Source organism: Lepidochelys kempii, chromosome 2 (assembly GCF_965140265.1).
Source record: "Lepidochelys kempii isolate rLepKem1 chromosome 2, rLepKem1.hap2, whole genome shotgun sequence".
In the NCBI taxonomy this organism is placed as follows: Eukaryota; Metazoa; Chordata; order Testudines; family Cheloniidae; genus Lepidochelys; species Lepidochelys kempii.
In genome coordinates this window covers 68,381,851-68,402,747 of record NC_133257.1, presented here as the reverse complement: position 1 = coordinate 68,402,747, position 20,897 = coordinate 68,381,851, and the positions used below count along the sequence as shown (strand labels likewise).

Genomic DNA, 20,897 nt, shown 5'->3' with positions numbered 1-20,897 from the left:
TAGGGGTACCTTTTAAATATGTTCATTCTGTGATCAACAAACTAGACATTTTCATATTGAAGACTAGAATTTTCATCTCAAAATTCATAATTACAAGACTTCATGAGACATGAACAGATCAGTCATTTTCTGACTTATGATACATTAATCCTTTAAGGAATGGAGATGAGTGAGAAAAAACAAAACTGGACTGAACCACCACTTCCTTCTTCCAAAAATGAGACAAAGGGAAGAGCTGAAAAAGTACAAACTATAGCAGTCTAGTCTTCATAGTTCTAAATAAGAATTACATTTTGGACAACTAGTGCAGTAATCACCAGTTACAGTGACACCGATCAAGGCTCCATTATGCTAGGCACTCTGCAGACACAGTTAAAGACAGTCTCTGCCCCAGAGAGCTTACAGTGTAGATTATAACAAGACACAACAGATAGATAAGATGAAGGGGAGAGAACAGTAAAGCAAGCAAACAAGTGTGATAATCTAGTGGTAGTAGTTTCTCAATTAGAATATCATCACTAAAAATGTTAATGTTGTTAGGGCATCTTTTTCCCCAGCTGTTCTAAATGTCTTCCTTAGTGCCAAAACAACCCTAAGTATTCAAAAGCTGAGAGTCAGGCCCCCAAGTCATAAGTTTGGCTTTTAAAATGTTGGGAATCTTATTTCCTTTCAGTTTTTTAAGGCTTTAGGGTTTACATTATCCAGGTTCTCTCTGCAGCATGGTGACTAGAAACCAACTCTTTTTAAATGTGTGAAAGCTCCGATGACTCCAGGGGCTGGTGCTTTAAGTAAACCATAAAATACAGATAGATTCACCATAACAGCTGGCAATGCTGCATCTTTTTCTTAACCCAATACACTTGCTAATACAGCATTTGTAGAGTCCGTTTCTTACCTTTAAAAGCTTAAACTGATGAAAAACCCACCTTATTTCATTGTGAGATTGCTAAACAGGGACACAAGCTACACAATATCTTTAGTCCTAATCCATTTCACATAAAATGAGGCAACATTTGGGGAAGTGGAGGAAGAGAGATTTCAATTATCCTCAATGTTTCTTTGTTCTCTGTACATCTGCTCATAGGATGTAGGATCAATATCTGTTTGGGGAAATTAGGAATGAAAAGGAAGACCACTAATATGCAAATACAGGAAATTTCTTTGAGGCAATTTAAAATGCTGCCCCAATCGCACATTTTGGGAATAGTTAGCCAGATTATTACAGGACTCCCATCACTCTAGTTTGAGGCATTTTTAAAATTCCTTTTAAAAAAAAAAAAGATGACAATGAGGACTTCATACACCTTTATACTTCACCCCTCGAAAACCAGAGTTTGAAACAGACTAGAAGCCCAGATTCATTCTCTAGTTTCTCCTGAGCAAGGCAGGACAGAGCCCAGTCTCAGGACAGCAAACTCATTTCAGACAGTCTTACCTCCATTCTTTTCTTCAACACTGACCAAACTGGGTTTAATCACTTTATTTATAGAAATTTCACAACAGGTAGTTTTTTTTTAAACCCTTTGGAAGAAACAAGGGTCAGATCCACAACACATTAATGCAGCCACACACACAAAAAAGGAAAAAAGTCAGCAATAAAAGGGGGGGGGGGAGAAAAAGACACTGCAGAATCTGCTGCATTGCTACAGTCTATCCTGCAAGGAGTGGAGGCTTTGAAGAAGCAGGTCTGCGCTGGGACGCTCCTCTGCATCAGATCTCCAGCAGCTGCAAATGACAGTCTCAAGTCTTCGGCCCAAGGCAGACTCGGAGAAGACTGCAGCAGCCAGAGATGGACGTAAGTTATAGGCCACCACAGCATAGAGCACATATTGACGCTCACCCAAATAAGGCTGCTCACGGGACACCATTTGCCATAAGGTGATAGCAAAAGAGTAGATGTCTGCTTTGGGGGTGACCTTCTCCCCTTTGAGGAGCTCAGGGGCACGGTGGGTATATGTGCCCCCCTGCTGGTAAAGCTGGGGACCTGGGGACACACTATCTTCCAGCTTTTGGGAGCACCCAAAGTCTCCAATCTTACACACACCCTGCTCGGTGATTAAGACATTAGCAGGCTTCAGGTCCAGGTGCACAATACACTGTGAGTGGAGGAAGGCTAAGCCAGTCACAATATCAGAGCAATAACCCAGGGACTCAGCTATGCTTAGGGGTTCTCTGCCACATCCACCCCCATCACCCTCTCCCTTTCCCTGCAGGCAGCTAGTGCCATAGATGACATGGTGCAGGGTAGTGCGGCCCGCATATTCCATTATTATGCTGCCCAGGCTGTCTTGGCTGGCAGGAGCACATGTGCTGGCAGCTACAACACGTACCACATTGTCATGGTGTAGGCGGGCCACATTCAGCTCAGCCCAGAAACTTTGCCGTGATGCCAGCCGGTTCTTGCTGCACTTCTTCACCTGTTTCACAGCCACTGTCTCCCCATGGTAGGTGGCCTTGTAGACAGACCCAAAGCCCCCAGAGCCCAGGGGCTGTAGTAGGCACAATTGATCCCAGTCTATAGAGCACCAGGCCAGGCGTGGAGGCAGCCGACGAGCCCTCGGTGAAGGAGTTCCCCCTAAGAAGAGTTTTCCACCTTTTCCAGGGAATGCCAAAGGACTACTGCAGGGCCGCAGGTCCACAGAGGGGGAAAACTCCAGGGGCAGGAGACGATTAAGAGGGATAGGGGATGGCATAGTGAGTTGAGAATAAGAACAGGGGCTGCGTTAATAATAACAAACAAAGACAGGCTGAGAGCCTCCTGAAAAAGAGGAGCTAAGTAGTTTTTTTCCAGAGCCTCTTTTATGCTCTCTCTGTCTCTCCAAATGAGCTGCATCTGTCACCAGGTAGCTGAACCCCAATCAGTTTCAGCTGCAAACATTTTTCTCCAACACTGAAAGCAAATTGCATTTAAATCTAGGCTTTTAAAGAAAGCTCCTTGATACAAATGGGGTTTAGGCTAAAATATGTTAACTCACTTTACGGGGTACTGCCTTTTGTATCATTTCTCATCACAGGATAAAATGTTATTTAAAGAATCTCCAACTGAATGTCATTACAAAATATTCCAAGAGTAAATGGACCACAGTGATCAAGTAAAATATTTCACTGTAGGCAAGAATGATAGTCACCATGTGCATTAAATACCTCACAGCTGTTACTGGCGGAAGCAGTTGAAACTGAGAAAGCTAATATTGATTAGCTTAAAGAACAGGAGTACTTGTGGCACCTTAGAGACTAACAAAAGTCTCTAAGGTGCTATAAGTACTCCTGTTCTTTTTGCGGATACAGACTAACATGGCTGCTACTCTAAAACCATTGATTAGTTTGTTAAGAGAATGATTAGTTGCCACCTAAATATAACTGGTACAAAACAAAATTACTTGGATGCCCAAGTCAGTACAGAGAGAGACAAGGATAATATCTGGGTAAAAGCAAAATGTTGTAATGTTTCATCTATTTATAAGTAGTAAATAATAAATGAATAGTAATTCCCTCTAGTTCCCCCATAACATTTCACCCCACCCTGTTAGCTCAGTGGGATGATAAATGTTTTATTTCTAGTTTCAGAGTAACAGCCGTGTTAGTCTGTATTCGCAAAAAGAAAAGGAGGACTTGTGGCACCTTAGAGACTAACCAATTTATTTGATGCATCCGATGAAGTGAGCTGTAGCTCACGAAAGCTCATGCTCAAATAAATTGGTTAGTCTCTAAGGTGCCACAAGTACTCCTTTTCTTTTTATTTCTAGATCCTCTGTAGTAAATAAGTTGGAGAAGTTACTGTAGCTGCTCTAGCAGGAAAATAAAACAACAATACCTACCCAGAATTATAGTTAATAAATGCAATAAAATGAACAAAAAACTATAATTGAAAAAGAAAGAAAAAATAATTTCTCTTAGGATACAGTTGTGCTGGCTCCCTGCTCTGTGTCCTTGGGCACAAAGTCAGGAATGCCTCAAGCTCAAAGTTCTGGAACCACTGGTTTTAGCACAAGGCATCTTATATGCCCTGGAGTGCATGAAAGCATCTACAGTTCCCTTGGGACCTTAGTGGGTGAAGGTGCTCCAAGGGGTAGCTATGACAAACCGGGCCAAATATTCTGCAGTGCCTTGGTACTTTGAGTCTCTTGCTCTCATTTCTTCAGAGCATTTTGTGCCAACTGTTTCTGTTCTAGACACCAGCTATATTCATTGATGCATTGGGACTTCTAGGGCCAGATTTCCAACGGGATTTAGGTGCCTAAAGTTGCAGATAGGTACCTAGTGGGATTTTCAAAAGTGACTAGGTGCCTAACTCCCATTGGCTTAAATTGGAATTAGGCGACTAGGTGTTTTTGGAAATCCCACTAGGCTCCTATCTGCATCTTCAGGTATGTAAATACCTATGAAAGTCTAGCCCCTAGTTCTTAGCACCTACTTCCTTGAAGTGCTAGCTCCTGCTTCCTCCGAGTTGGACCTTGGCCTGCACTAACTCTGTTGACTGTTGCTGCTCTGACAGTTGTGGTTTTGTGACCCTTTTTTCTTTTCAGGATGCACAGGAAGCAGCCTAGTGGCTTCAAGGGACATTCCAAGTGTGGTGAGACTATGTCCCTCTCAGACAGGTACACCAGTACCAGCATTCTCTCCCTGAGAAAGGACCATGACTGTGTTCACAGATGTCCCTGTGAGCAGTCGGGTCCAGGAGGGAATGCTTGATATCCCTATTGGCCTCCTCTGACCCTCTCTGAACCCTGGAGTAACCAGCCAAGCAGGTCTCAAAGACTTCAGTCTCTGGCAACCCGCAAATGAGACACAGCTTAGTGCTGAGACTGCATGGGTGCTGCCTGCATCAGCGTTAGTCTGTCAGGAGAGAGATCTGATTTTGGAACATCCTAGTTTCAAGTATCGAGCAAACTTGTGGAATCTGGACCCGAGGTGAATGAGAATGCTGTTATCTCCCAGCTCTGTGGAACGGCAGATTCCCACTGGGAACAGGTCAGTTGGGAGGAATTTAGACAAACAGGTTGGGATGGCACAATATGGGTTTTTATCATGTTAGTTAGACAGAAAAGAGCCAGGGATGAATTAGGATCTTCCAGCATCTCTTGTCCCAGATGGAACTTGCCTGGGACAAAACACCCCCGTGGCTTCCTCCCCCACACTCTCCCACCTTCTTCTGATGAGAGCCTAGCAGCAGGAGGAGCTTTGAGGTGGCTTGAGGCTACTGTGCTCAGTGCTCTTTCTAGTCCAGAATCAGGATGCAGACAGTAAGCCAGGGCCTGCCAGGGGGCCCCCACTACCAGGGCAGGCCTTACCATGAGGCGAACTGAGGCGGACGCCTCAGGTGCCAGACTGGGGGGGAGGGGCGGGCACTAGGACCCAGAGTGTAGAAAATTGTGTCTGCTGCTGGTGCATATGTATGTCTCTGCTCTAGATGCACAGAGATGGTGGAGTGCTGTGCTGGAGGAAGGAGGGCACAAGAGATATAACAGGCAGGCAGGAGGAAAGGTGAGAGGCAATAACAGAAAGTAGCAGGAGCTGCAGGGAGAGAGAGGAGGAGGAGCCTCTTATGGACCTCTCTAGCACCCCCAGGCGCCTGGACTAATTAACACCAGCTTCTCAGGGAGCTTCCTGTTTCCTGCTGCTTCCCTGAACCCACTTGAGGAGAACAGGCAGTCAACTGAAGTAGTAGGAGCCAGTTAGGCCCTTAAGACGCTGATATCTTCCCTCACTCAGGACTGGCTACGAGCCTGCTTATTTGTCCCCTTCAATTGAGTGTTGAGAGCCACCATAGCTGGCACAGAACAGCAGTCATGAGTGAAAGACGAAAACGCCCCTCTGGGGCATCATTCAGAAAAAGAAAGAAAGTAAAGGAAGCTTTTCTATCTAAGCAGGAAGGAGCTCTCCTGAGATACATAAACACAAATGTTCCGGCCCCAGTGAGGATGTGAGTGGTGAGGAGATGCCTGATCTTCCAGTTAGTCAGAGTGCAGGTGACCTGGCAGCTACTGCACCATCCATATCTCCATCTCAAAGGGATGTAACCATGCACATTCCTGAAGAAAAGTGTAGATCAGAGAAGAGTGTGGTGGAGGCACAAGAAACAGCTGCTGCTGAGTTTAGTTCCTTAAGTCTAGATGATCCAGGACTGTGGACCCACTTGAACAGTAGCCTGAGGGACTTGCTTGTACTTCATGGGCCACAGCAAGTGAAAAACTTCATGTTCCCCAAAGACAATGAAAATAGAAGTTTCCACCCAACACATTACTGGTGTGAAATCCCCAATGGTGACAAAGTGGAGAGGCCATGGCTTATGTACTCAAAAACCCAGAATGCTGCGTACTGTTTTTGTTGCAAACTCTTCCAGTCTAATGTTCCAGCCACATTGGGTTCTACAGGAACAAAGGACTGGAAAAATCTGGCTAGAAATCTGGCATGCCATGAGAAGGCAGCAAATCACCAGAGAGCATTCCATAGGTGGAAAGAGCTTGAGATGAGACTAGGTTAAAGGCCACCAGAGATGATCAGCATCAAGAGAAGATTGCATCAGAGTCTCTTTACTGGCAAAATGTTCTGAAAAGGCTCATTGCCATTGTGAGAATGCTTGCTACCTAAAACCTAGCACTGCATGGCACTTCAGATTAGCTGTGCCAAACAATGGAAACTTCCTTAAAATTGTGGAGCTGATGGCTGAGTTTGATGCTGTACTCCAGGAGCATCTAAGAAGAGTCACCACCCAAGAAATGTACACACCCCACTACCTTGGAAAAACAATTCAAAATGAGATCATGCAGTTACTGGCAACAAAAGTCAAACAGAAGATTGTGGCAGATCTGAAGTCAGCAAGATATTACTCTGTTATTCTGGACTGCATACCTGACATCAGCCATACGGAACAAATTACTTTAATGGTGCGTTTTGTAACATCAACAGAACCTAGTAAAAATGTCCCTGCAATGGTGACTGTCAGAGAGCATTTTCTAGACTTTAGTGACATTGATGATACTACAAGAGCCGGTATGACAAATATGCTTCTTAAAAAGCTGGAAGTTATGGGAATTGCGATAGCTGACATGAGAGGTCAGAGGTACGATAATGGTGCCAACATGAGAGGAAAGAACAGAGGAGTGCAGACATGGATCCGAGAGTTAAACCCTCGAGCTTTTTTTGTCCCATGCAGTTCTCATTCATTCAACTTGGTGGTCACTGATACAGCATCAGCTTCTAGTGAGGCTGCTGAATTTTTTAATGTAATTCAAAGCATCTATATACTTTTCTCTGCATCCACTCATCGATGGCAAATTTTGAAGCAACATCTGGAAACATCCTCTCTGACACTGAAACCACTGCGTGCCACATGATGGGAAAGTTGAGTGGAGGCGATAAAGCCTATCAAACACCAAACTGGGAAGATAGATGATGCCATAGTTGTCATTATGGAGGATAATGCTATGACAGGAACTGTTCATGGGAGAACAGTGGCAGTGGGAAATGGAATCACCAGAAACATACGTAACTTCTAATTTCTGTGTGGCTTAGTGTTGTGGCATGACATACTGTTTGAAATAAACGTTGTAAGCAAGAGACTCTAAGGTGTTGACCTTGATAAATCTGGAGCAATGGAACAACTGGACAAAGCAAAGTCATACCTACAGTCTTACTGGTCAGATGAGGGATTTCAAAACGTTCTGAAGAGTGCACAGAAGTTGGCAGAGGAACTTCACACTGAAGCTATTTTCCCATCCATTCAGGAATACAAGAGTCACCCAAGAAGAAGACATTTTGATTACGAGGCACAGGATAATCCCATAAGAGACCCCAAACAACAATTCAAAGTTGAATTCTTTAACCAGGTGCTAGCTTGTGCAATACGGTCAGTTGAAGAACGTTTCATGCAGCTCAGGAAACACAGCAGTATATTTGGGATGTTGTACGAAATTCCCAAACTCCTCACTGTACCTGAAGAAGACCTACACCAGCAATGCAGGGCACTAGAGACAATGTTGACACCTGATGACATGCGCAATTGATGCGAGTGATTTAGGTGATGAATTGAAAGCCCTTTCGAGATAAATTTCAGCAGGATCAACTCCAAAGGCTGTTCTGGAATATATGTGCACAGATAAGATGACCACCCTCTTTCCAAATGCTTTTGTTGCTCTGCGCATACCTCTAACACTTCCTGTAACATTTGCCAGTGGAGAATGCAAATTCTCCAAGCTGAAGTTAATAAAAACACATCTACGCTCCACAATGACACAGGAGAGGCTGGTCGGCCTTGCAATCATCTCAATAGAGCATGAGCTGGCCCAGACTGTGGACCTTCAGCAGGAAGCAGTTCAAATCTTTGCAGCCAAGAAGGCACGGAAAGCACCACTTTGATTATTCAAACAGATAAAAATGCCAGTGTTTACTATGCAGACAAGAAAAGTTACATTTGCTGTTCAGGCGTTCGAAAGTTAAGTGTCACTTAAAATTTTTGAACAAGGCATTTTAAGTTGTTAGTTCTCCTTTATTGGGGTAGGTAGCAGAGCAGTACCATGAGAGGAGTAGAACAGGAAGAAGGCAGAATTGAGAACTTTCAAAGTTTTGGCCCAAGAAAGGGGGCAGCATCCTGGTGTCATCATCATTTTATGCTTGCTGGCTTTCAGACTTATTGGTTGTTCAGCTCCATCCCTCTCTGATTCCCACTCTATTCACTGTGATTCCTCCCACTCCGTCACCTCTGTGCTTATCTTCTTCCCTTCTTTCCCTCCCCCCCTTTTCTATCACCCCATCAATACTCTATTCCCTTCTGTCCTCCCAGGCTCTCTCCCCCCTTTTCTTCCTTACCTTTTGGTGCTTGCATAGTCCACCCCCTTTCCTCTATTCCTATCCCACCAAGTCCCCCACCCCCAATATCTTATTTTTAATCCTATTTTCATAAAATAAAACTGATAGTAAAACCCCAACAAACATGCCCATTTCCTCTGGGTATGGAGATCACTATTGTCTTCCATGCCTTTGCCATCTTGAAACAGGCTCTCTGAGGAGCTATGTATTAAATCCAGCCAGCCACTGAAACTGATGTGAAAACTTGGTGGCTCACTTGTTGAGAATCATGGATCAGCATATAACACCAGTGTGCCACATTCTGCAGATCTCTATTAGCTTCTAAATAGACTTCAAGGTGTTAGTTATGACCTATAATGGCCTAAATGGTCTGCCTATTTGTGAAATTACCTCTCACCCCGTGCCCTGCTGCCACACTTGTGGTCAGCAAAGTCACTTGAGTTCATTATAAAAGATAGGAGGCTGGGTGCACAGTGATCTCAGGGGGGAGTTGCCTTAACTTGGGACTTTAATTCAAAATATCCTGAAGCTATGGCCTGCTGGTGAGAGGCTGGAGTGTGAGGGGGGAACGGGAATGTGTTTTTTGTTAGGGAAAACCAATGATAATAGGTTTCAGAGTAACAGCCGTGTTAGTCTGTATTCGCAAAAAGAAAAGGAGTACTTGTGGCACCTTAGAGACTAACCAATTTATTTGAGCATAAACTTTCATGAGCTACAGCTCTCTTCATCGATAAATTGGTTAGTCTCTAAGGTGCCACAATGATAATAGTATCAGTGGCACCTTATAGCAATGGTTCTATGCTTTTATTTGTGTTTAAATCAAAATAAAATAAACAACAGCAAACAAATCAACCCCCCCAGGAATATTTATTCGACCCCTAAAGCAAAGTCAAGACCCTATAAGTATACTCCTTCTCCTCCTCTTCCCCTAGCCCACTTCCTTTGGGTTTGTTTTCACTTGTCTCATGCTGTGTTTATTTACACTGTAAACGCTTCAGGGCAGGGACACAGAAGTGCCAGAACCAGGGATGTGGGGAGTGCTGCCACACCCCCTGGCTTGAAGTGGTTTCCATTATATACAGGGTTCACAGTATGGTTCAATGGCTCTCAGCAAACCCACTATAAAAATTGTTCCAGCAACCCTGTAGAAACTTGTATTTTATTTGTCTGTAAAGTAGCAGACTTTGGGTGCAATTCATAAATTAGGCAGTAAGGCATGTTAAGTTACCTTCTGGGTGTCCAGGTAGTGAATGCCACCTCCTGGGCAGGTACTGATTTTAGCCAAACTGAGGAGATAAGGTGGAAGAGATGTGGCACAGTAAATAGAGGAGTCTATAATGTAGGCAGGAGACTTTAATTAATTACTATTTTTCTCTTATGGCAGCCCCTACCGGCTCTAGTAATGTATCACGGTCCCACTGTGCTGTTACCTGTACAGACAATCCCTGCTTTAGGTTCTCAGGGGACTTTGGCATCTTTTAGGTGGGTGAAACCTGTTTGCTACGGATGCTTTCCAGCAGACTAAGACAGGCTCTTGAATGCTGGATGGGAGGTTTGGGGGTTATATCGAGGAATATTTAAATTAAGAACATTTTCTTCCTCAAGAATGAGGATTTCCCCTCTCTTGTGAGTTCTTCCACTCCTCTTTGTCCTCTCCCCCCACCCCCACGTTTCTGTTTTTCAGAGGTACTGAGCAGCCACACCGTGTTGACCTCAAAGGTCACTACAGGCACTCAGCACCTGTAAAAAAAAAACAAAAAAACAAAAAAAAAAACAAAGTCAAGCTTCTGGTTTTTGTGCCAGGAAAGTATTAGACTGAAGAACAGGAGGAATAACTTAAAGGGCACCATCAACTGGAATTTCTTTAAATCAACTCATTTAAACACATTCCACTTTCTGATTAAGCACCTTTCAAATAGTACACCCTATTTTTTTCTTTTAAAAATCCTTTTCAAAATAATTTTATAAGAGATTTTCTGCTTGGATGTTGATGGTTCAAGTTCTTTTCCCCTCCACTCACTTCTTTGATTTGCGGTCATCTTCAGTGTAACTTGTAACAGCAGTGTTAGACAATTATGATTTCCACAGTGATGATGTCCGTTCATCCCCAAAACATGAACACACAGAGAAAGCAAACTGCATTCTTCTCTCGGTGTTCATTGCATTAGATTTTGGTAATGAAAGGGTATACGCTAAAGTTCTTTAGGTCCCCAAATGTATCTTCCCTTGAGGAAACTAAATCCTATGCATGACAGCAGTTGCTGGGGGGTAGAGGAGGCAGGGAATGTGGAGGGATACTTGGCCTCTTTCAGTCTGAATGTAATTAAAGCAGAATTTTTTAGAAAGAGAACCGACTTTTAATAGCTTTGATTTTCATATAACACAGTAACATTGCACAATACATTACACAGCACATTACTGAAGAGTGTCTTTTTTATACTTAGCATCCAAACCCTTCCATTGTTTGGGCCCAGTTACCCAAGTACAGAAGAGAGAAAGAGATTACACCCACATGATGTGCCTATCTATTCAACCATTTTCTATATCTGGTGGCATGATCCTTATTGACCAGAAGGGGGAGCACACCCCTTTATTTAATAAAATTCCTAGTACAGCAGTTCTACTGTATCCAATGCAATTCCTCCAAAGGAGCCTTTCATAGCAACCTATGTCACCACGTTAGTGCACGTGAAGAGGAAGCACAACCAGATCACTAACATGGCTTCTCTTTCTAGACTCGTGCAAAGAGAGAGGAAGCTTCATCAACTGCAAAGCATCAGCGGAAATTGTGGGCACAATTCAGCTTTTAAACTCTTAAAGTGTCATTAGGAACAAATACATAACAAGGGATTTTAAAAACAGGGTTTCATGGTTTATCTTTAAAATGACAATATTGCAATATATGTCCTGTTTTATGAAAGCTGCAATATAATATGGGTGAAATCATCTATGGCAAAAAATATTTACATCTGGAAGATCAACCCTTAGTTAAGTGCAATATTTCTACAAAAAGTAACAAATGATACTGCGTTTGGGGCACACCCAAGCCTCCCTTATGAGTTGGGGAGAGTTCCAGTGCAAAAGGAATGCAGGATCAGCCCCCATGAACATTGCTGTTTGCCCTCAGTCATATCTAAGGACATGTTTATATTTGTTATTACAGTTAAATTCTGACAATGTGCTGTACAAGAGAAAAAACAAATCACCACAGTCCCTGCTTGAAAGGGCTTACAGTCTAAACAGCAGACCCATATAAGACATGACGCTCTAGGGAATCCATAGGGAGTTATTAGCAAACATTTTTTTTTAAAATGATCAATTGTTCCCTTTCTTTAGGTGGAGTTGGAATTTGATTAATGTGCACTAGTGTTTGTGGGTGTAGAGATGTGTGCGCTTTAGATGAGTATGAAATATTTTAGGCCTCAAATGTGAAAACAATTACAAAACTGACATTTAGAATTGATTTTACCTCAGAGAATTTAACTGTGTACAAAGAAAAGGAGTACTTGTGGCACCTTAGAGACTAACAAATTTATTCGAGCATAAGCTTTTGTGAGCTACAGCTCACTTAATCAGAGTAGCTCACGAAAGCTTATGCTCAAATAAAGTTGTTAGTCTCTAAGGTGCCACTAGTACTCCTTTTCTTTTTGCGAATACTAACATGGCTGCTACTCCGAAACCTGTAACTGTGTATAGTTAGTTGTATTTCCCCACCCCCAAGAACTCTCTCTAATAAATGCAACCCTATAGTATCTAGTTGCTGTATAACTTCCAAGAAGAGATTTATGAAGAGAGATTTTTACTAAAAAGCTTTAAAATCATGCAAAATGATTCCGATTTATCTCCTTAGGACTTGAATTAGGGTTGCCAACTTTGTATTTGTAGAAAACTGAACACCCTTGCCTGCCCCTCCTCTGAGGCCCCACCCCTTCTCCAAGGCCCTGCCCCTGCTCCTGCTCAATCCACCCCAGCTCCCCGACTTGCTCATTTTCAGCCAGCTGGGGTAGGGGGTTGGGGTGCGTGGGGGTGAGGGCTCCTACTGCGGGTGCAAGCTCTGGGTTGGGGCTGGGGAATTTGGGGTGCAGGAGGAGGCTCAGGGCTGGGGTGGGAGTTGGGGTGCAGGAGGGGATGAGGGCTCTGGCTGGGGTGCAGGCTCTGGGGTGAAGCTGGAGATTAGGGGGTTGGGGTGTTGGAGAGGGCTCCAGGCTGGGGCAGGGGGTTGGGCATGGGAGGGGGTGGGGTGCGGGCTCCGGGTGTTGCTTACTTCAGGTGGCTCCCAGGAAGCGGCAACATCTCCCTCTAGCTCCTACGTGGAGGTGTGACCACGTGGCTCTGCGTGCTGCCCATGCCTACATTGGCCACGGTTCCTGGCCAATGGGAGCTGCTAAGCTGGTGCTGGGACAGAGCATGGAGCCCCCGTGGCTGCCCCTCCACCTAGGAGCCAGAGGGAGATGCTGGCAGCTTCCTGGGAGTTGCATGGAGCTGGGTAGGAAGCCTGCCTGCGCCGACAATTGGACTTTTAAGAGGCCGGTCAGCAGTGCTGACTGGAGCTGCCAGAGTCCCTTTTTGACCGGGCATTCTGCTCGAAAACCAGACACTTGGCAACCCTAACTTGAATTGCAGTTCTACTATGAAATTCTTTTGTAAAAATGTCTGTAAGGTTCTATATTTGTGATTCAATTATTTCTATATCAAATCTGCTCAGTTTACAATTCAAAATACTTTTTTTCTGTCTGTCCTTGCATCCTCAGTCTGGCATTTGAAAGTCAAGCCATGTTCTTTCTGATTCATGTATCATCATCCTTAATAAAGATTTTACAGTCCAAATACTGCCTTCAGTTACACCTATGCAAGCTCATGGTTCTCAGATTGTACATTCATTTATATTCATGAAATTTTTTTGCCAGCAGTAGGATTGCAAAAGTGTAACTGATGGCATAATTTGAGGACAATGGAGACACACAGGTTGTCTTGCAATTGAACAATTATAATTGTTATTAAATTCCGATGATGAACACGAGCCAGTTCAGTATTCCAGAGCTTGGGTGCTTCTGCAGGACAGATGGGATAGAGAAGCAAATAGTCAAACATTTCAAGTAGTTGCATGTAAATCTGAATGCGCTCAATAAGCACATCTGCTACAGCTGTCACTACTTTATTTTTTAACAACGCTACTTGGTTTTTTAAAATCCAAAGTGGATGTTTTTCAAAAACTCATGCTCTTGTTCAAACAGAAATTAATACAGGGATGTCCTATGACCTGTCTTGTACATTAGGTCAGACTAGATGATCCCAACTGGGCTTACAATTTGTGAGTCATATTTATTGGGCCTGACTTTCAGTCCTGTTGCCTAATAGATGTCTGTTTGGCTTTCTCTCTCTTTGTGGCACTAAATGAACACTGTGCTCACAGAAGGCTGATCCAACCCAGGTTATTCTTGGGAGCTGATGACCCTTTTTAGTCATCATTTCCTCCAAGCCTGAGAATGGAAGAACATAAGAACACTATTATTAATGTTCAAAAGATGACTACAACATAGAATATTTTGCAGACACTGCAAGAAAAAATTACTAGCTCTTTTATGTTGTAACTATCTCATAGGTGACCTTGACATACATTTAGCTAGCCCTTTGCTTTTCTACATTTCTAAATAATTTATGTGCCACCCTGCCATGGATTGCACACTGGTCAGATTCTGTGGAGACAAGCCACAATAGCGTCAAAGCCTGTTAACGGTATGAAGATCGTATGATGTGAAATAAGGGCATTGTATGGCAGACAAATTCAGGTAACTGTACTGGAAGATTTAATAGCTAGCCCAATGCAAATATTTGATAATTGACTCCTCAGTGTAGCAGACAAAGGTATAACTAGATCTAATGGGTGCAAGTCAAAACTGGACAAATTCAGACCAGAAACAACATGTAAATGTTTAGCGGTGAAGGTAATTAACCCTTTGCTTATGGTGGATTCAACATAATTGGAAATTTTAAAATAGAGATTGGATGTTTTTCTAAAAGATCTGCTCTAGTTCAGACAGTTCTAAGGTCTGTGATACACAAGTCACACTAGATGATCCCTTCTGGCCTTAGAATTTATGGCCCAGATCTTCCAAGGTATTTAGGCACCTACCTCTCACTGTAATCAATGTCAGTGAGACACCTAAATACCTTGGAAAGCTAATTAATAGCCCATGGGTCCCCTACTTTTCAAATAGGGCAACTGAGGAATAAAGGGTAATGCTGGATTTTGAAGTTTGCAGTTTAGGGGTAGGATCATGGTTTTCCACAGAGCTGAGTAAACATGGCGCACACACTACAATGGGCTTGGGAATGATGTCAACAGGCTTCCATCACTTACTGACTGCTCCTTGTCCTAATACAACAGTAATAATGGTGGTGATTGGGATCTGAATAATGTATTGCATGTGAGAGGATGTGGGGTACTAATGAACAGTCACCCAGGCCTACCATCTTCCATAGGTCTATGAACAACCATGAACACAGGTCCATCTCCTGCTTCAGTTCCAGCACTGTGTCTATATCGCAGACAATGAGCAGGATAGCTTCCTTTAATAAATGGTAAAAAATATTTTGGGATGTCCTCTTGCAAAGAGATGGGGAGGTAGGAACACTGGCTAATCCCATAATACATTACTGGCATGACAAGCATTCCACTGAAGTGTAAAAAAAAAAGAGAGCTTTTAGGCATCTGTCAGAGGTAGGTAAACGTGCCCAGCCTAGGACTTCAGTGAGTTTGGGGTTTTATTCCATGGCTACTTGTCTTTAGTGTCCATTACATTAGTGTTCAACTGAAGAACAGTCCTCTGCCCTGGCATATTTTGCTGGTCTGTTCCCACTTTAAAATTGAACACTGATGCTAGGAGAAAAGGGAGAGAGATGATCTTACCTATAACAATATCATGTAATGTCCCTTGTTCTTAATTTAGTTAAAAAAGCAATAAGCCAGAAGGTGGGCTTATGTTCAAAGTCACTGCCTGAAGAACTTTCATGCTGAAATTGTATCCGTCAAAACATGTAAGGGTCTGACAGGTACCTTCTTGTCAGGACTCAGTACGCTCTACAAGAAGTTGCCATCTCTCTTAGACAAATCAAATATTTGTGGGAAACTCTTCAGCCTGCTTGGAAACCATATGTAGAGTCTTAATCTGTATGAATCTTTGGCTGTCTCACCCAGCTTGGACTTGTAAAAAACAAAAAGCAACCACCATTTATATTTTTAATTAAAAAAACAAAACAAAAAAACCTCAACAACATAGCTGGTGATAAATTACTTTTCCAGGGTTGGTCTGTATGCATGGTGAATTTTTTAAAAGTTTGTGCAAACAGTTCTAAATTTATATATATACTATGACAATGGTAAAAAGAAAAGGAGTACTTGTGGCACCTTAGAGACTAACCAATTTATTTGAGCATGAGCTTTCGTGAGCTACAGCTCACTTCATCAGATGCATGCCGTGGAAACTGCAGCAGACTTTATATATACACAGACAATATGAAAAAATACCTCCTCCCACCCCATTGTCCAGCTGGTAATAGCTTATCTAAAGTGATCATCAGGTGGGCCATTTCCAGCACAAATCCAGGTTTTCTCACCCTCCACCCCCACACACAAATTCACTCTCCTGCTGGTGATAGCCCATCCAAAGTGACAACTCTTTACACAATGTGCATGATAATAAAGTTGGGCCATTTCCTGCACAAATCCAGGTTCTCTCACCCCCTCACCCCCCTCCCAAAAACCACACACACAAACTCACTATCCTGCTGGTAATAGCTCATCCAAACTGACCACTCTCCAAGTTTAAATCCAAGTTAAACCAGAACATCTGGGGGGGGAGGGGTAGGAAAAAACAAGAGGAAACTTGGAGAGTGGTCAGTTTGGATGAGCTATTACCAGCAGGAGAGTGAGTTTGTGTGTGTATGGGGGTGGGGGGGATGTGAGAAAACCTGGATTTGTGCTGGAAATGGCCCACCTTAATTATGCACATTGTAGGGAGAATGGTCACTTTGGATGAGCTATTACCAGCAGGATAGTGAGTTTGTGTGTGTGGTTTTTGGGAGGGGGGTGAGAGAACCTGGATTTGTGCAGGAAATGGCCCAACTTGATTATCATGCACATTGTGTAAAGAGTTGTCACTTTGGATGGGCTATCACCAGCAGGAGAGTGAATTTGTGTGGGGGGGGTGGAGGGTGAGAAAACCTGGATTTGTGCTGGAAATGGCCCACCTGATGATCACTTTAGATAAGCTATTACCAGCAGGACAGTGGGGTGGGAGGAGGTATTTTTTCATATTGTCTGTGTATATATAAAGTCTGCTGCAGTTTCCACGGCATGCATTTGATGAAGTGAGCTGTAGCTCACGAAAGCTCATGCTCAAATAAATTGGTTAGTCTCTAAGGTGCCACAAGTACTCCTTTTCTTTTTGCGAATACAGACTAACACGGCTGTTACTCTAAAACCTATGACAATGGTGTGTATAACATCTTCTAGTACCCTGTACTACTCGGTGTATATCAGAGTCCACAGAAGTGATTTATATGAAAAGGACACACTAATATGATTTTTACACAACATAGTATAGATTAAGTATAACAGTTTAGAGCAGTGATACTGAGCCTGAAGCTCTTGAGCTGCAACTGGCTCTTTAATGTGTCTCCTGTGACTCCTTGCAGCACAATATTAAAACACTGTGTGATTTCATTATTAACCAATCAGGATACTTTTACTATGGTATTAACCAATTGTAGTTGATAAAATATTTGGTCAGTCATTTTGTGTAAGAATTTATATATACACACAGACACACATAGAAAATGAATTCACACTACTATAGCTCTTTTGGGTAATATTAACCCCTAATTTAGCTCCTGAACCACTGAGGTCCGAGTATCACTGGTTTAAAGTAATAGTGAAAGTTAGTGGCATATATACCCCACCCAGGGGTAATGCAACAATGTCGTGTGGTCTCCCCAACATGTTTCAATCTATGTTAACCACCAGAAACCACTTAATTAAAAATGTAAGTATTTTCACAATTAACTGTCTTATAACATGGGCTGCATCAAAAGAAGGCTTGGCTGCAGGTTGAAAAGAAATTGTAGAGTGACTGGCTGTTGATTACATTTTAAAAATATGAATCACAGAATTCATCTCCCCAATTTAAATCCTTGAAGACGTAGTGAACCATTATGCCAATGAATTAATAGAATTATGCACAAATTAAACATTTAGAAGATGCTACACATCTCTCTAAAGCTATAGGGAACATCTGATATTGCTTTACCTGATACAGGCTAAAGATCATGAAGAGACTGGATTGTAATGCACATGCACAAGGGGGCAACCTTGCCATTGTTACTTCTTGAATATATAATTGTACATCCTGAATATTCTGTTTTATTACAGAACATGCCCAAGAAGCACAGGGTGACCAGATGTCCCATTTTTAAAGGGACAGTCCCGTTTTGGGGGACTTTTTCTTATATAAGTGCCTATTAGTCCCCACTCCCTGTCCCGTTTTCTCACAGTTGCTATCTGGTAACCCTAACTAGGCAGAACTATTTTATTTTGGAATCAAAATATTAAATACTTAAAACTTACTAGGTTTCCCTTGCTTTTATCATTCTTTCCTTTTATCATCCTTCACACTTTTCCTTTTCTTCTGTTATATATCCTGGTGTCCATCCCTTTGCTTTTCTACCTTTTCCATTGTCCCCATCCAAAGAATATTTTTTCTTCCTTCTTATACTTACTTTCAATTTCTTTCCCTTAGCTTCTCATCTCAATCTCTTCCTCCTTTCTTTCCTTTCCCCTCATCTTCTCTAACTCCCCACATCCCAAAACCCACTAACTCTCCATAGTCCCAAACCACCCTATCTATCTCTATGACACTCCACCACCCCAGGTCCATTTCCCTAGTACTAATCTTCCCACGGTGTCCAGTCTTTTCACCTCTCCACTGCTAATTGTCTCAAGGTTCAGTGTGGTGCAGTGAAGGGAAGAGGCATGCATGTGGAGTGAATGACCTCTCTGTATTTCTGGTGAGAGAGAAGAGAAAGGTTACTCCTCACAGCACATTCACTCCTAAGTAAAATGGGTTTTCTCAGTTGCTTTGTGTGCCTACAGGGGTTAGCTTGGGGCAGGTGGGTGGGGGAGGAGGAAGCCTGCGATCCTTGCTGTTCCTGGAGCATTCTGCTTCTTCAGGAAGTTCTCACTCCTATTGGTGTTCCATTTCCAGACAGAGCAGACGTGAGCCAAAGACACTGTCATGTAGAGATGCATCATGTGCCTTTTACATGACCACAGTTTTATTAGCACCTTATTAAAAAGCAAACAAAACCATGGCTGTTTGATATTTCAAGAAAGCAGTGGGCGGGGTGTTGGAAGGTACATGCAAGCAGCATCTCAGTTGCCTACTAGAGGCCTATGAACTATACAGGTCACCACTACGCTGTAGCATATGCTACTCCAAAGACATTAATTCCCCTCTCTGCGCCCCCCCCCCAAAGGCTTAAAATGTATCACAAGATAATTACACAAGAAATGCATCAGTCAGAGGAAGTCAAAAGGTAGGATGGAAGCTGATACCACACAAAATGCACCCACGCCTTTCACAAGTCATGGTTTCAGAGAGGAAGATATGAGAAGTGAAGATAACACTGTCGCATCTACTTCAGATCTATGAAGAAAATTGCACTGCCTTCTCTGAGGAACCTAGGTATTTATGCTCTAGGACTTGGAGACAGTTGCCACGCTTGCGCTAACTTCTGAGTGACAACGATCAAAGTAGAAGTATGAAGAGAGAATGCCAGAGAGGATTGGCTAGAACTTCTACCACTTTCTTGCATGCTTATAGCCTCAACATCTCCATCCCCAATGCAGTTATAAATCTGGGGATGAGGCATCACTGGTTCTTTGCCTAAAGGTTCTGCTCAATCACCATAGTCAAGGGTTAAATCATCTAGCATGCCTTCTCAAACTTTTACATCGCATGGAGTGTACTTTATTACAGAGTATCTTGTGGGCCTCCTGCCCATTTATGACAACATAACATTCCTCTGGCAATTACAATTGGCAACATGGAAAATTAAAAGCACACTTACACCTGAAAATATAATGCAGCAACTGAAAATGGAGAAGCCACCACCATGTGATCAATCAGCTCTCTCTCAGACCATCAGTGGATCACAGACCATAGTTTTGGAAACCTGTTCTAAATTCTCTCTCCCGACAAAGCTATTTTCTTCATACTTGGGAATCCACCGGAGGGAGGGGGGAAAAAAAAAAAAAAAAAGAGAACCCAAGTGGGCTTTCCCCTCTAGTCACAAGAAAGATAAGGAAGTCACTAGATGTATTGCTAAGGAAGATATTGAGCCCTCATCTCCTCTCCTCTCTCATTTACCATAGATATTGCCTGCTAAATAGTAGGGAGGTCCAAACTACCTTTTAGTTTAATACAGCTGAAGTGATAACATCTCTGAACTTTCCACAGGGGTCACTCAGTAATCCCCTCTCTGTATGTGGGGAAGAAAGAAGACAGAGCTGAGGGACTCAAAAAATAAAATATATCCCAGATCACAGAAGCTGGCAGTGCTCATGCTATGCAGGAACTGAGATGGTGGCTGAATCTAGTGCCCATTGGGTACAACACAGCAAGTTAGTATTTACTCCTGCACTCCCCACGCTAAAATAATGAGGACATGCTGAAAGGCAGGTGACAAACAATACCCTCCCAAGCTGAGAGGTCTTTAGCAATAAGGCCAGGTTCACAGGAGGTTTAAAAGGGCTCCAGCATCTGGTTACTCTAAACAGTAGTCCCAGGAGGAAGTAGAACCCTCTGTACCTGTCCCCTACCTTTGGAGAAGGCAGCTGGAGCTCCCACCCACAGGAGGAGAAGGGACCATGCCACAGGGCCTTTAGAAAATATTTTTCTATCATCCATTTTACAATATGAGTCAACTGGCTGTGCCCCACCTGTCCAACCATTTATAGAACTTGCCCTATTTCTCCAGCACTGCCAGGCTGGAAAGGAGGACATGTTAGGCCAGCAAGTGTAGAGAATACT

General features: G+C 43.0%; 1 protein-coding gene across 1 annotated transcript; it reads right to left on the bottom strand.

The window, feature by feature from the left end:
• Positions 1-1,643: 1,643 nt before the first annotated feature.
• Positions 1,644-2,693, bottom strand: MOS (MOS proto-oncogene, serine/threonine kinase). The gene has a single exon (XM_073329408.1). The coding sequence runs from the start codon at positions 2,691-2,693 to the stop codon at positions 1,644-1,646; it is 1,050 nt and encodes a 349-aa protein (XP_073185509.1).
• Positions 2,694-20,897: the final 18,204 nt, after the last annotated feature.